At 36.9% G+C, this 17,472-nt stretch overlaps 1 protein-coding gene across 1 annotated transcript in view; it reads right to left on the reverse strand.

Annotated features, from left to right (window-relative positions):
• Nucleotides 1-4,316: 4,316 nt before the first annotated feature.
• Nucleotides 4,317-17,472, reverse strand: part of myo1d (myosin 1D) — a 126,434-nt gene continuing 113,278 nt past the window's right edge. Inside the window, exon 22 of the mRNA XM_073828070.1 lies at nt 4,317-6,811. Within this exon, the coding sequence (XP_073684171.1) occupies nt 6,655-6,811 (157 nt within the window). The 3' untranslated portion in view covers nt 4,317-6,654. The remainder of the gene's footprint in view (nt 6,812-17,472) is intronic.

A 17,472-nucleotide genomic window follows, 5' to 3' on the forward strand; every position in this document is an offset into this window, starting at 1 on the left:
TCACTCACAATTTTGCCCAAAAACACAGCCATGAATAAAGAATGGTACCAAAACCCCCTCCAACAGCAACTTCTTCCAACAATCCCACAACAGTTTGGTGAAGAACAATGCATTTTCCAGCACGATGGAGCACCGTGCCATAAGGCAAAAGTGATAACTAAGTGGCTCGGGGACCAAAACGTTGAAATTTTGGGTCCATGGCCTGGAAACTCCCCAGATCTTAATCCCATTGAGAACTTGTGGTCAATCCTCAAGAGGCGGGTGGACAAACAAAAACCCACTAATTCTGACAAACTCCAAGAAGTGATTATGAAAGAATGGATTGCTATCAGTCAGGATTTGTCCCAGAAGTTGATTGAGAGCATGCCCAGTCGAATTGCAGAGGTCTTGAAAAAGAAGGGCCAACACTGCAAATACTGACTCTTTGCATAAATGTCATGTAATTGTCGATAAAAGCCTTTGAAACGTATGAAGTGCTTGTAATTATATTTCAGTACATCACAGAAACAACTGAAACAAAGATCTAAAAGCAGCAAACTTTGTGAAAACTAATATTTGTGTCATTCTCAAAACTTTTGGCCACGACTGTATATGCAATTTGAGTCATTTCAGATGTTTAATCTTTGTACAATATTAGAAAAAATGAAAAAAAGCATGTAATTTTAGTTTTGTAATAATGCATTTATTAGTAATTTATTAATGACTTTTTAAATCTATTTTACTAGATTCCACTGCCAAGCAAAGTAAAATAAATGCTCATAGGCAGCATGTTAAATCTGACCCTGCAGTCAAGCACAAACTCCATATGCCATTTTCTACTGTAACTAAGATGTTCATGCTGTCATCTTTTTTTAAAGAAATCCAAACAACAATTAGTGTTTTGTGGCTCTTTAATGCGTTGTGACAGATCACTGTAGCATCTCAGTTCAAGTGGCATGTGAAACGATCATCTCTTCATCTTTACTAGTTATAGCACGAAATAAACATCAATGAACATCAGAAGATATCTTGTTTCAACCGTGTAAAGTACACACCATTTTTCAAGCTCCACAGACGTTAATCTACTCCCCTGTCTGGTTTGTTTTTGAGACAAAAATGACGGATTTGGCATTATGATTAGTCAGATCTCCTGTTAATCAAACTCCCAGCGAAGGGTCAATTGAGCAGGCAAGATTAGGCAAAGTTCAGAAATAACTGAGGCTAAAGAAATGTCTCTTTAAATAGATTTTTAATGATTTGTCTTTGTGTCATTTAGAGCTACCACTCATTGTGTGGTGCGACCAGTAATAGCAATAACTGTATTAAAATAAAATATCTAATTTCTGTGGTTGAAATATGAATCACTGCTACAGTATGCTCAAGTAAATGGTATTTTAAAAACGTTTTTATCAGTTTTATGCAGTTTGCAGGAAAAATAAGTCCGCTAACTACATTAAAGAAGGCAACTCTGAAATTGTAGAACAAAAATATGAGATCATTACGTACAAAAACTCAAAAGAAATACAGATACTTGGTTTCTAAACACATTAATTACTGAGAACATCTAAAAAAAATAAATCAATTAATTTTTATATAAATCAAGGTTGCACCACATGAATTTTTTTTAAGGCTACGGACAATTCATCTAGATAAAAAAATACTAAAATCACTTCATTTAAAATCGCAATATAAATTTGTGTACACAACATTCTTAATGTTTGAACAATTACAATAGATATTATTTTTTGCATTTTAAAATTTGCTATCAAAAATGCTTTTACATCAATGACCCTAAAATAGATCTCAATTCTCAAAGCCATACTGGAGTGTTACAACATTTACTACAGTGATTGTTACAATAATTTGTCTATATTACTAGCTACTATTACCCTATAGTAGAATTACCACAGCAAAGTACCATTCATAAGTTACTACAATTTACTTTAGTATGTTTACCATAGTATGCTTCAAAAACACTAGTATTTACTAGAGAATTTTCCATGGTAAATTTGCTATTTTAATGTGGGAAGCAGATTCATTACAGGTACGAAATAAACGTATTAAGTTGTCTTTTGAAAAATGCACTTAAATGACATATACACACAACAGATATTATTTAGTAGTTTCATTTTATTTCTCACGCACTGTAAAAAGTTTTCACCAGATTCAACTTAAAAACCTAAGTTCAGCAGCTCTCTTAAAATTTTAAGTTAAATCAGCTTAAAACTACAAGTAATTTGAACTTATTATAATAAAAATTAGTTGATTTAACTTGTGAGTTGAAATGACCAAGTTGATCTAACTTAAAATTTAAGGCAGCTGCTAAACTTAAAGGGATAGTACACCCAAAAATGAAAATTTGATGTTTATCTGCTTACCCCCAGGGCATCCAAGATGTAAGTGACTTTGTTTCTTCAGCAGAACACAAACGAAGATTTTTAACTAAAACCAGTGGAGTCTGCCAGTCAAATAATGGAAGTGGATGGGCACCAAACCTTTAAAAGTAAAAAAAAAAAACATGCACAGACAAATCCAAATTACACCCTGCGGCTCGTGACGATACATTGATGTCCTAACACACGAAACGATCGTTTTTGCGAGAAACTGAACAGAATTTTTATCATTTTATCACAGGCACGTCCATCTGTCCTGAGCACGAGCTTTTCATCTGGCTCGTTACACGTGTACGCGTTCTGGCGTAGTATACGCAAACGTTGGAAGGGGAAATCGGTGAAAAGTCCCGGATGAAAACGTAATCTTTAAAGCTTTAAATCGGTTTGAACAATCTGGATAAGCGCAAGTAATTACCATTTTGAATAGCCGCTATACCCACAATCTCTGTGCACTGTGTAAACAATGGGGGTTTATGCATGCGACAGATCACTTCCAGCGTTTGCGTATACTACACCAGAGCACGCACACATGTAACGAGCCTAAAGCCCCGTTCACACTACACGCGACACGCAGCAACAAAGCGACACAATCCCATTCATTTCAATGGAGAGTTGGCGATTTCCGGCAAGGAGAGCAACAGCGACCGTTGGCGACCGGATGTGGGCGTGTCCAGCGACGCGACAAAGTTCAGAATCTCTCAACTTTATGCAAATGAAGAGCGACTTTCGGGAGCGACAGCCAATAGGAAAGAAGACGACAGTGCTCATGTGATCATTCTCCTTTCTCGTGTCATCCTTTGCAATCAGGGGACCCACCCTCCGCACCATCTCATCAAATTGGGTCCGGTCAAGCCTGAAGTACTGCTGGAACTGGACTTCATCCAGCCGCAGTTCCTGCACAAGCCGGTGGTACTCGCTGTGCTGACTCTGAGCCTGAGTGATTTTAAGGACCCAGACGGAACGGCGTTTGCGTTTTTACCGTAGATAAACGCACACAATGGAAAAAAGGACTCTCTGTTTCTCATTCAATTTTTGTTTGTATGTATGGATTCAGTGTATATTTATATTATATTCAGTCTTTTGCCTCCAAAATGTTTGTATTTAGCAGCAAGATTCGCTGTCAACAATGACGTTACTAAGCAACCAGTATTAAGAACGCCCACTAGCGACCTCATCGCCAGCCTCTGGCGACATGCCAGTGTGAACGGGGCTTGATACTAAACTCGTGCTCATGACAGATGGACGTAGCTGTGCATCAAAGGTAAAAAAATGATATAAATACTGTTTAGTTTTTTGCAAAAAATGATCGTTTCGTGTCTTAGGACATCAATGTATCGTCACGGGCTGCAGGGTGTAATTTGGATTTGTCTGTGCATGTTTTTTTTTTACTTTTAAAGGTCTGGTGCCCATCCACTGCCATTATTTGACTGACAGACTGCACCGCTTTGAGTTAAAAATCTTTGTTTGTGTTCTGCTGAAGAAACAAAGTCACCTACATCTTGGATGCCCTGGGGGTAAGCAAATAAACATCAAATTTTCATTTTTGGGTGAACTATCCCTTTAAGTTTTTAAGTTGAAACGGGTGAAAACTTTTTCAGTGCACTAATAGCTTTGATTAGGACCAGTAATACCCTTACCTATGTGGCCTCACCACTGATTTAATGTGTTCTGCATTTTAATCCAGTACAGTAATAAAATTATGATTATTCAAACATAAGCTAAATATCCATCATGAACTCAAGAACAAGCATTAAAATCGAGACTAAACCGTGGGAACTATGATACCTCAACATTGCTGTATGTGGATCCGCTGTGGCCACGCCCACTAATGACAAGATTGACAGGTTCAACTATCGTCATCAGCTTCCCAGCGGCAAACAGCTGCTCACCCTGGAATAATAGCAGTGTGTGACAAATCAATGAAATAATGACAGTATATCAGTGTGATGGAGCAAAAAGCCTTGGAGCAGACACTTCAAGGGCATGTTTATTTTCAGGAGCAGATATTTGATACGCAATTTATTTGATTAAAAAAAACTAAACAAATCAGTATGCAATATAATGGTTTAAAAGCTTTTCATTACTAAATGCACAAGTTATCGCATTAATATACATATGAAAAAAGCTCTATAAACTGGATTCCCTTTCTGATTTGGTCCAAGCATGTGTAACAACTTAAAAATTTAAAACATCATTTTAAAATATATTAATTAAATAACAGAAGTATAAAAGTAGGCACGTCATTTGATCGGATAAGACTCAAAGATTAACCAAGATGAACAGGTACAATTACAACAAAGAACATAAAAGACGTTTACCTGGGAATTATTCGGCACTTAAACGGAATCACTGTGGTTCACGACGAGAAAGAAGGAAATTTCTTTATATAATATAATGATCATCTCCACAAAATGGGTTGGATTTTATGCAAGCGAACAATCACATAACTCCTTTTATCATGGTAAAAGAGCATTCACAGAGCACACAAACTGTCAGTATTTTTCTACTGAGGGCCAAAAATATATAATAGTGTCTAATATATAATAGTGTTTGATTAAAGAAAAATAGACTTCCTTACAAGACAACTTTTGGAAATGCCATTTATTGCATTTTCTTGAGCAGAAACTGAATTAGAGCGTCAGACTTTGTCTTCCTAAAGTACTACATGCATTCTTTTACTGACACACTTTACCAATCCAGGCTAATAGTCAAGAGAGAGTACAGGGACTGAGGAAGAAGATGAGAGAGTGTGCACCTGTTTGAAGCAAAATGGAGACTGTGATCAGAGTTCACATGTAACTTGAGGCTATTTAAAACCACACTGACTGTGGTGCATCACCGATCACTTGCTAAAAGTGACAGTCTAACTGTGACTTGGACGGATCAGTCTGTGCCCACAGCTCACTATCGAAAGCACATTGCCTCCATTTTAATCACACCCAGTGATTGGAGCTTAGTGATATTTTTGGCCACCAGAAACGATCCTAATTAACTGATAAAAAAAAGATCTCTCGCTAGAAGCCACGAACAAAACAATGAAACAGATTTATGCAAACACCTTAGGAATGAAGAACAGCAGTCAGTTTGTAGCTTGGCACTTTCTTTATCAGTTACGAAAGCTTCAAACTGGGTCAGACATCTTGGGAGTTTCTACTCAGAACTCTGTTGATTTTGTTCTATGATTCAATACTGCTCTCTTTCTCTCTTATTTGAACACATTTACACACATAGATGTGCAAAGTTCGTAATATCAACACTTGCTGCTTGCAGTGTTAATATTGACAAAATATTGAAATATGACTAGAACTAACTGGCAGAAGTAAAAAGCCTAATGGAACAATTGGTTTGGAGGATTTTCTTCATCTTGTGTTTTTCGGCTCTTAAAATGGCGATGACTTTGTAAACATCATAGTGCCTCTTTTAATGGCTTTATCATCATAGAAGTGATTGATTTTTTATTTTTATTTTTTTGCTTTAAGCCAGTGATGTGAAGAAATAAAGGGACGACTAACTAAAAAATGGCTTGGCCCTGTCTGATTCTACTCCAAGATCCTGAAATATGTGAATAAATGACAGCTCCCGTCCTACCTACATTATATATATAGTGCATACAGTACATTATATAAGCTATATCCAATATGACAGTTTCTGTATACAATATGTGTATAAATGACCAGCTATATGCAGAAAAAGAGGATGCATTAAATTACGAGAGAGTTTAACGCTCCTCTCTGAGCAGTTAATGAGTTTAAGGATATGATCAACACATCCCGCTCAAGAACATCCGATCAAATTCAGCAGCAACTTAGCTTTCAGACTGCTTATGATCTGTGCAATATGTCGGGACACAAGCAGAGCTATTCTTCATCCCACATGAAGCGATGATCAAAACCCAACAGATTCCCTTTGAAGGAAAAACCTCAAAACACAAGATAGATATTTTTAAAATCCCGCATATCCTGTTCCTCATAAATATTACATTTACGATTGCCCTTCATTTGGTTGTAATGTTTAATAAATAAACAGCACCAAGTTTGGTAACTCATCTTCTTTGAGGGTCTATATGGCTACCTCCTTGTCATTTTGAAACTAATCTAAACTGACGTTTGGAATTTAGGGAAGTTTTGTTTCATGATTAAATATTCTTTTTTGCCTGTCTTCAGGCAAATTTGGTATGGCTTCATTTTTGAGGTTTGACTCAAAAGTTTGGACTAGCACACAAAATAGATACCCTGCTGTCAGTGTCCTTTTTTAAAGGGGCCGTTTTGGGATCCCTGGTCCTCTAGTTGCCTGGCACTGAGAGAATGTATCCCGATCGGCTCTTGGTGAAGTCTGGCTGTGATTGGTTGATCTTGGTTTCCACGACGACTGTACACTTCCTTCCATTCATACTGCAGTGAATGGGGCTGACAATGTTCACCTGTAGCTTCCTCTTCTCACTAGAAACACACAGAGAGAAAAAGAGAGAGTCAATGAAATATCCCATATGTTCTTGTTTTTGTTTTGGTCCACAGAGCTCTGTGTGGTTGTCACATCTGGTTGGTTGGTTCTGGCTGGATGGGCATTTTACGCCAGACTGTCTCACTGAGGGGATCAATGAAGCACTAGAGTAATTGGCTGAGAGAGAGCGGCTGTGTTTTTAGAGAGGGGTAAATGGAAATATAAAAGTTCAACTGTCTCACACACACTCTGCAGTTGAAGTGCAATCGAAGATCTAACCGCTAAAAGCCTAGTTACCTAGCAAACTTTATATCAGAAAGCTCTTCTGATGAAGCCATTTTGAACATTTACATTATATTATAATATTACAGGGTTCAGTAGTACACATTAGACTCAGCTGACACTTAAACCATTGTGTTACAAGAAAGATGAACTTCCACTTGCTTTCTTTAAATGGAACCCTGGATATTAAGACTTGTGTGGGTTAATGTAAATCTTTTATGAGTTTCCCACCACATGTTTTAGTAAGAGACATTATTTATATTACATTTTTAAAAAATCCATGTTTCATACATATTTTGGACTATGGGGGCACTATTATTTCGATGACGTGAATGGTTGCACTCTGTACTGCTGCTGCTACCTGTTGCTATTTTTAGCACAACACAAGTTGGAAAATAAAATACTGATACAATGCCCACAAACCCACATTGAGCTTTTGAGTGTAATTTTCAGTTGAAGGGCAACAAGAGAAGCGATGTAAGTCTTTACTGTACTGTTTTCCTAGCGATAAGAAGAGGAGAAAAGAATTGAAAGATGCCTGTGGATGAATAAAAAGACAGCTTGGACATCTACAAGCAATATGAATGCTCCTCAGCTAAATTTCAAGTGTCCCAGAAAAGGGTATGAATACTTATGTAATGGAACATCATTTACTGATTCAGAAGAGTGACCTTCACTAGGCAGCTTTTTAGAGAAATCCTGCAGATGATAAACTCCCCATTATAAAAGCTCTGGCTCTGTAAGTTACTGTACCAGCAGGTTGCTGCGCCAGACGTTTCTATGGCAACCCAATAAACCCCATCATGTGGTAGGGCTGCTCCAGTCAGCCAAAAGTCTGTCTCAACCAGCATCAATCTCCCATATCATTCACAATCATTTCAAAGGGTTTGAAAACCCTGTATTTTCTCAGTGTATATACTATACAATTCCCTTAGCTTCCTATCAAGGCAGCAATGAAAGGTTAGTCGATGAATTGCTTGAGGTGTAGTTAAGTTTTGATTTTAGCAGCAGGGAGCGGCATGAAAACTGTAGATTTCCCCATACTGAGTGTCCCTCTGTGCGCCTGGCTCTCTCACACAGTGCTGGGGAGCAGACAGCTCCACATGGCCCACTGGAAAATCAATTCTTTCCAGCCCTCCTCTCCCCTGTGCCTGTGCCCTTCACGCCAACTGACTCACCACCTTTGAGGCCTGCTCTGCTACCCAGAATAGAAGAAGTATTAAGGGAAGGTGAAGGGGGAGGGGAAGTGAGCACTCAGGAGATGCAGAGGTAGCTTGTAAATACCACTCAAGTCCACTTGTCAAATGCCAGACAGCATCATGACTGACTATATATCTATATTCTCAAGCTTCATTCTGCGATTCATCAGTTTATTGAACAAGTATGCACCTTTATGAAGACAGTTTCTGATTTCCACAGATCTAAAAAGACACCAACAGGCAGTTGACACTAAAACCATATTTAAAAATATATAAATATCAGCGCCTCACCCTACCTTTTTGAACCGAAGTACACAGCTGAAGAACTAACCACACGTGACCTTTGCAACTGAGATTCGGAGCGCTGTTAACATTCTCTTACGATCACTATTCTGCATCAGTATTTACAGTGAGAAAAAAAAGATCCCCTGCTAATTTTGTATGTTTGCCAAAGAAATTATCAGTCTATAATTTTAATAGTAGGTTTATTTGAACAGTGAGAGACAGAATAACAATCTAGAAAAAAAAATCTAGAAAAATGCTTTTCATAAAAGTTATAAACTGATTTGCCTTTTAATGAGTAAAATAAGTATTTGATCCCCTATCAGTCAGCAGGATTTCTAGCTCCCAGGTGTTTTTTATACAGGTAAGAAGCTGAGAGTAGGAGCACTCTCTTAAAAGAAATGCTCGTAATCTCAGTTTGTTACCTGTATAAAAGATACCTGTCCACAGAAGCAATCAGTCAATCAGATTCCAAACTCTCCACTATGGCCAAGACCAAAGAGCTGCCCAAGGATGTCAGGAACAAGATTGTAGACCTACACAATGCTGAAATGGGCAACAAGACCATCACCAAGCAGCTTAGTGAGAAGGCAACAACAGTTTGTGTGATTATTCGCAAATAGAAGAAACACTAAATAATGGTCAATCTCCCTCGGTCTGGGACTCCATGCAAGATCTCACCTCGTGGAGTTTCAAAGATCATGAGAACGGTGAGGAATCAGCCCACAACTACACGGGAGGATCTTGTCAATGATCTCAAGGCAACTGTGACTATAGTCACCAAGAATTGATGGAATTGGTAACGCACTATGCCATGAAGGACTGAAATCCTGCAGCAACCGCAATGTTAACCCTGCTCAAGAAAGCACATGAACATCATGCCCTTCTGAAGTTTTCCAATTAACATCTGAGTGATTCTGAGGAGAACTGGGTGAAAGTGTTGTGGTCAGATGAGACCAAATTCGAGCTCTTTGGCATCAACTCAACTCACCATGTTTGGAGGAGGAGGAATGCTGCCTATAACCCCAAGAACACCATCCCCACCATCAACAATTGAAGTGGAAACATTATGTTTTGTGGGCATTTTTCTGCTTGGGGGGACTGGACAACTGCACTGCATCAAAGGGACGGTGAATGGGGCCATGTGCCGTCAGGGCCAGGGCATTGAAAATGGGTCGTGGATGGGTATTCCAGCATGACAATGACCCAAAACACACGACCAAGGTAACAAAGGAGTGGAGCACATTAAGGTCCAGGAGTGGCCTAGCCAGTCTCCAGACCTTGATCCCATAGAAAATCTGTGGAGGGAGCTGAAGGTTCGAGTTGTCAAATGTCAGCCTCAAAGCCGTAATGACTTGGAGAGGATCTGCAAAGAGGAGTGGGACAAAATCCCTTCTGGGATGTGTGCAAACCTGGTGGCCAACTACAAGAAACATCTGACCTCTGTGATTGTCAACAAGGGTTTTGCTACTAAGTATTAAGTCATGTTTGGCAAAAGGGTCAAATACTTATTTCACTCATTAAAATGCAAATCAATTTATAACATTTTTTGTGTTTTTCTGGATTTTTTTGTTGTTGTTGCTGCTATTCTGTCTCTCACTGTTTAAATAAACCTCCCATTAAAATAATAGACTCATGATTTCTTTGTCAGTGGGCAAACATACAAAATCAGGGGATCAATTTTTTTTTTTTTTCCCTCACTGTATCTGGAAAGAAGTTTCAGCTGTAGTAGATTTAGTGGGTCGAGGAAAGAGGGAAAATGGGAGGAGAGAAGAATGAATGTGTGTCTGCAACACAGTCACACCCCACCTCCAAAAATAGCAGATATGCCCCTGGGCTAATCCGTCTTCACATCCTCAAAAAGAGAAAAAAAAAGCTAAAAAGTATTATGCTTGCTGTGCACTTGAGCAAGCACTGTGCACTGACTGCACTGCCTTCCTCACATGGTGTTATCACACACTTCACATGTGCAGGTCTCTCACCCTTACTCTCTTTTTCACACACACACTGCACCTTTTAGAGGTTGCTATTATTGAAGCTTGTCCTACAGTAAGAAGGGATTAGAATACAGAGATACCTAAATAAAAAAATACAGACTACAACAAATCACATTACACCGAATTGATTAATTAATGAACAATATAGCTTTGCTACATTTGCTTTTCATTGACATTTAGTTTATTTTCAATGTGTGAAATCTACCAAAAGGAGCATGACATTTATTGAAGCACTGGTACTGATGATGAATAAGTCAGGTAGACAGATTACAGTAGGAAATATAATTATTCAGCTTCCTCAAATCCCTCTGTGCAGTAAAGCCCGCCTTCTAAAACTATTATTTATCGAACACAAGCAGAAGCTTTAGCTGCTAATATGTATCAGATCAGTGGCGGGGCTTCACTGCCTCTGCTCTTTTTCACAATTTTAAAGAGAGCTGTTAAGGAGGAGATTACAAAGTAGGTCATTTAGAAGCATGGGGAGAAAAGGCTTAGCAAGAAAAAATATTGATCAAAGCTTGGGCTCTTCTCAGAGAACAGCGGGCATGAATACGAAAGAGGGCAAGGTGGAGAAAGAGTGAGGAGGGGAAGAAAGATAAAGGGATGAACAAGTAAGTGAAAATGAGAGTGCAAAAGAGGAAACAATAGAAGGCCAGACCTGCAGGGAAAAACAGAAAAGAAATTTTCTAATAATAATAATAATAATAATAATAATAATAATGTGCTTCATCTGGTAACGTCTCTATTTACTGGTTTCATTAAAATATGTATGTTGAATCCTTTTATGCATTAATTCTAAATTAGAAAGAAATCATTTTGTTACAAAAGATATTTGAAGTGTTTTGTCATCACTCTAAAATTAAAATTACGCTATGATTTACTCACCCTTAGGCCATCCTAGGTGTGTATGACTTTATTCTTCAGACTAATATCCAAACAAAGTTATGTTAAAAAAATGTCCTGGCTTTTCCCAGCTTTATAATGGCAGTGAATGGGGGTTGAGATTTTTAAGTTCATTAGTTAATTAAGTGCATCCATCCATCCATCATAAAAACTGCTTCACACAGCTCCGGAGGGTTAATAAAGGCCTTCTGAAGCAATTAGATGCATTTTTGTAAGAAAAATATTCATATTTAAAACTTTATAAACCGTAATAGCTTTCGCTAACTGTCATACTCACGTTCACAAGAGAGTGGCGTTCCAGTGGATGATGTAGGACGTAAGATTTGTTGAGAATATGCTAATCTCACAAGAACCAAGTTTTGTTTACTGCAAAGGAAAACCAGTCTTCTCTTAGCTTATATCGAAATCATCCAAAATTTAACCTTTACAAATCATTGTTTTGTACTTCTACAGTTGAGGTCAAATGTTCATTATTTTACCAAAATAAGAGGGATCATACAAAATGCATGTTATTGTTTATTTATTACTGACCTGAATAAGATATTTCACATAAAAGATGTTTACACAGAGAAAATAGTCCACAAGAGAAAATAACAGTTGAATTTATAAAAATGACCCCGTTCAAAAGTTTACATCCTGAACAGTTAAACTCCTTCAGGTCCCACAAATTCTTTGGTTTTCTAGCATTTTTCCAACAATGACTGTATGATTTTAAGATTCATATTTTCACACTGAGGACAAATGAGGGACTCATATGCAACTATTACATAAGGTTCAAACGCTTACAGGTAAAAAAACTTTTTTGAAATCAGAGTAAATTTAACTTATTTTGTCTTCTGAGAAACATGTACATATCTTCTGTAGCCTCTGAAGGGCAGTACTAGGGATGCACCGATACCGATACTGGTATCGGTCTCGGCCCGATACTGAGCTCCTGTACTCGTACTCGTACTCTTACTCGTTAAAATTGCCCAATACCAAACACCGATACAACACAGCTGTGACAAGTGTATATTCAGACAAAGAAACATCCACAACAGAACAACAAACAGCAGAATGGAGTCATTAGAGGTTAAGGATGTCTACGAAGTATATGTATGCAATTAATATAATGTTAAACTTTCAGTAATGCCTGTATAGCTGATGTGTGCAAGAAAACTGATAGCTGACAATTAAAGCACGCAGCTGGATTGATCGTGCAGTGGCGTAGATGCGCGAGCTTGTCAAATGAATGTCCCTTTCTCACAGACATCACTGGAAAGTTTGTAGTTCAGTCGGATATGTCAAAAGGGGTCTACAGTGCGAACATCACACTCGCATTTGCGACTAAAAATTACTGCGTGCGACTGTTAAATAATATTTAGGAGCACCATGTACGACTGACCCGATCAGCATATTTGTGTTTGCGCTCAGAGGAGATTTAAAGGTTTCTACGTGTTTTTGCAACGTTGAGTAATGTATCACAGACATATCTCTCCAATCCTTTCATAAATAAAGTGTAGAGAAGGTGTAAATAAGAGACTGATTGTGCAGTATAGACAGCGTCGTTGATTATAATAGAGCTTTGTGATATCGCGAACTAAGCTTTTACTATTTTTTAAGGGAGTTTGTAAATGGGATATTGATTTAATACAGCACAGCATTTATATAAACAAGAAGTTATTATTAAGTGACTTACATTGCCTGATTTTGCTCTATTTCGTCGTCAAAACTAGTCTGAAACAAGTCACATCTGAGCCACTGCGCATCACTCAAACACAGCGTTGTTTCGTTTATGAATGAACGTGCGTTTTTAAACAAATCTAGTGAAATGATTCAGTTTCCCATTCATAAAGACAGTCACTCACTTTATTCCTGAATGAACCATCCGTTCGAACGAATCAAATGAATGATATGATTCAGTTATTAAATCAGTGTCTTGCCGCCATCTGCTGGCAGTCATTTAAATCTTTATTATTTCTGTATTAAAAAAATGTAGATTTAAAACATTAATCTCAACATGAATTTAGGAATTTGGTTGCACTCCTGCCACCTCTGAGCCTCATTAAGCATATGAAAAGGTAAAAACAAATATTAAATTTACAGTAATAAGCCGCTGCAATGGAGCTGCTCTAATGCTATTGAATTAAAGATGATGTACCATAGAGCAAAAAATTAACAGTGAAAGTAACAAAAAGTTGTAAAATACATTTTAATGGGCATAATTAACTGTAGAAATAATTGAAGGATATACAGTCAAACCAAAAGTTATTCAGACACCACATGTAATTTTTATTATATATTTTTTTACTAGTGGGTGGGGGACACTAGTTCATTTATATAAGTGAGCATAGCAAAATAAACTGTGACATAATATACCCAAAAAAGTTTAATACAGTGGACTACCAGTAAAATTGATAATTTGGGACCAACAATTATAAATTCAGGTTTGCATATACCCGGTTAACAGCATGCCCACGAGACTACAGGCTGCCATTGAGGCTAAGGGTGCACCTGACAAAGTATTGATAGTTGTGTAAATATTGTCATACTAATAGTTGTCTAAATCATTTTTGGTTGATTGTAATGCACTACGTACCTTTCTATTAAAGTTATCAGACATTATCAAGATGAATTTGTTCTGACACATTTGAACTCTTGTCATATTTTATTACCATTTTCTAAACTATAGCGAATAAACTGACAATGTGAGAAATTTTCAAGGTGTCTGAATAAATTTTGGACTGACTGTGTCTATTTGATAAAATGAAGTTAACAAACTACCATTATACATATTTTAGTTTCTGTACCCAATATTTTACTAATTTACCAGTAAATTAAAAAATATCGGTACTCGGAATCGGCAAGTACCAAAAATAAAAGTATCGTATCGGGCGAGTACTGGAAAAAATGGTATCGGTGCATCCCTAGGCAGTACTAAATGAAATATATATATATATTTAAGCAAAATAAGAAAAATGCACCATTCTGTTCAAAAGTTTTCACCCCTGGCTCTTATTGCATGGTTTTTCTTTTTGGAGCATCAATGAGCATTTGAACCTTCTGTAATAGTTGCATATGAGTTCATTAGTTGTCCTCATTGTGAAAAGATGGATGCCGAACTCATACAATCACTGTTGGAAAGGGTTCAAATACACAAAAATGATGTAAATTCCAAAGAATTTGAGGGACCTGAAGGATTTTTTTGAAGAACAGCGGGCAACTGTTCAGGACAAACGAGGAACTCATGAACAATTATCACTAAACAAAAAAAAAAAAAAAAAAAACACAGCTGTGGATCATTGTGGATGTAAACTTTTGAATGGGGTCAGTTTTATAAATTCAACTCAAATTGTCTCTTCTGGACTATGTAAATATCTTTTATGTAAAATACCTTATTCAGGTCAGTACTAAATAAACAATAACATTCATTTTGTATGATCCTGCTTATTTTGGTAAAACAATTAACATTTTGCAGATTCTAAAAGGGGTTGTAAACTTTTGACCTCAACTGTATATCATGACCAGTATTTTGTTTTGCTTTCTCCACTGCGCTTAAGCTACATCCTATGTCATTTGTTGGATGCTACTCTCTCGTGAATGCACATATGAACATTTTTCTTACACAAACACATAAATTCACTTCAGAAAATCTTTATTAACCCACTGGAGCCATGTGGAGCTCTTTTTATGATGGATAGATGCACTTTATTGGACTTCAAAATCTCAACACCCATTCACTGCCATTATAAAGCTTGGAAGAGCCAGGACATTTTTTTTTATATAACTCCGATTGTATTCATCTGAAAGTCATATACACCTAGGATGGCTTGAGGGTAAGTAAATCAGAGTAATTTTCATTTTTGGGTGAACTATCCCTTTAACATCAGTGAATCAGCATGATTCTAACAGGGGGGTAATTTGAAGGCTCAGATCAGATCAAAGCAGGAAGCTGCTCTATAGTTCCTATGGAATATCTGCATGATTTCAAGCTTATGAGACAGCTGCAGGTCTGCTCCTTGACTAAAGACAGACCCTGTGTTCCCGTCAAGTTACCAGGAACTGAAATTACCGGCAGCAGTAATATTTAGGCAGACACACAAGGTCTTCAGGGTTCACATGGATCAAAGTAGAGCAGAGATTACCTGTGCTGAAGGTTTAGAATGAGTCTTATCTTTACTAGAACTGATTCTGATGAACAGCAGGTGTGTAGGGTACAGTATGGACCTAATAATTTGAACAATGTCCAGACTATCTCTGCAAAGGGTGAGGTAAACCATTCACATTCGCTGTAGACAATCTGTTCCTCAATGGTCACAATACAATAGGACAGATGCCCCATGAAAATCAGCACACTCTTTACATCCATCACCCACTGTTATCCACCCTGTTGGTTACTGAGGAGACAATGTCACTTCCTGAAAGAATCCCCATGGGAGCTGCACAATCAAAATGACATTTTATGGGGCAAGACTTTAAAACAGTCTGGGTCCAATTTTGGTCACTTAAAATCATATAAAAATAATCCTGACTTATATTGAAAGATTTTTATTTTTATTTTTTTCAAATAAAGACATGTTGATGTTATATGATGGTATAACAGGAGGAAATCAATAGTGTTAATGCAGATCTCTCAGAGCGTGGCAGGTAGCAAGGACAGCCCAGCACTTCATTTGCAGCAAGAGGCTGTTGCTGGAGTCAAGCATAACTTAGCAAAGCAGCAAATAATGTCTATATACCCATAAAGCTCCTTACTGTCATTCAACAGTGTCTGAATATCAAAGCACAGCCTCAGCAGAGGATCACTGCGGGAGGGTCAGTGTATGTAACAACTGAAAGAGTTTTGGTAATAAAAGACCAGAGATGTGAAGAAAGGGAGTGTAGACTAGGGGTATAAAAGAGCAAAATGGAGAGGCTGAGTGAAGATAAAGATGCTATGAGTGATTTCAGATGTTTTTCTAACTCCAAGGCCAGAGAGTAACAAACAATTCACTGAAGAAGGCTATTTCTCTGACTAGTGTATTTCTAGCATGTACACTACCAACATTTTCAAAATCTGTTTAGTAAGATAATTTTTTTGAAAGAAGTCCCTTATGCTCACTAAGATTGCATTTATTAGATCAAAACTTCAACAAAAAAGTAATATGATGCATTAATTTTATAAAATATTATTACAATTTAAAATCTATTTTTTTATTTTAATATATTTTAAAATGTTTTTTTTTTTCCTGTGATGACATTTGTTTTTCTTCTGTCACATAATCCTTCAGAAATCTTTCTAATATGCTGATTTGGTCCCCAAGGAACTTTTATTTATCCATGTGATAACAGTTGTGCTATTTAATAATTTTGTGCAAACCAGGATTTTTGATAAATAGAAAGTTGGAGGGGAAAAACTTACACAGCATGTTTTAATTTTCTGTAACTTTTGATCAATTTAGTGCATCCTTGCTGAATAAAAGTATACATTCTTTCTTCTTCTTCAAAAAGTCCCCAAACTTTTAACCAAGCAAACTCTGTCTAGAATGAAAATATCCCTCCTCCTTTAAACATGACCTTGTATTATATTTGAATTTAAAGAAATAACAATAGAAATAAAATAAATAATAACTTTCATAAGTGTAATTTCGAGAGAGAAAAAGTAAAATACAATATAATACTGTATATATTCACTACCCGTCAAAAGTTTCTGAACAGTAAGATTTTTAATGTTTTTTAAAGAAGTCACTTCTGCTCACCAAGGCTGCATTTATTTGGTCCAAAGTACAGAAAAAAAACAGTACAATTTTGAAATATTTTTACTATTTAAAATAACTGTTTTGTATTTGAATATTTTTTAAAATGTATTTTTTCCTCTGATGTCAAAGCTGAATTTTTAGCAGCAGGACTCGTCACACGATCCTTTAGAAATCATTTTGATATTCTCAAAGACATTTGTTGTTATTATTATTATTATCATTAGAATATTATATTATTAGAATTTTTCAGGCTTATTTGATGAATAGAAAGTTCAGAAGA

This window comes from Garra rufa, chromosome 22 (assembly GCF_049309525.1).
Source record: "Garra rufa chromosome 22, GarRuf1.0, whole genome shotgun sequence".
Classification (NCBI taxonomy): Eukaryota; Metazoa; Chordata; class Actinopteri; order Cypriniformes; family Cyprinidae; genus Garra; species Garra rufa.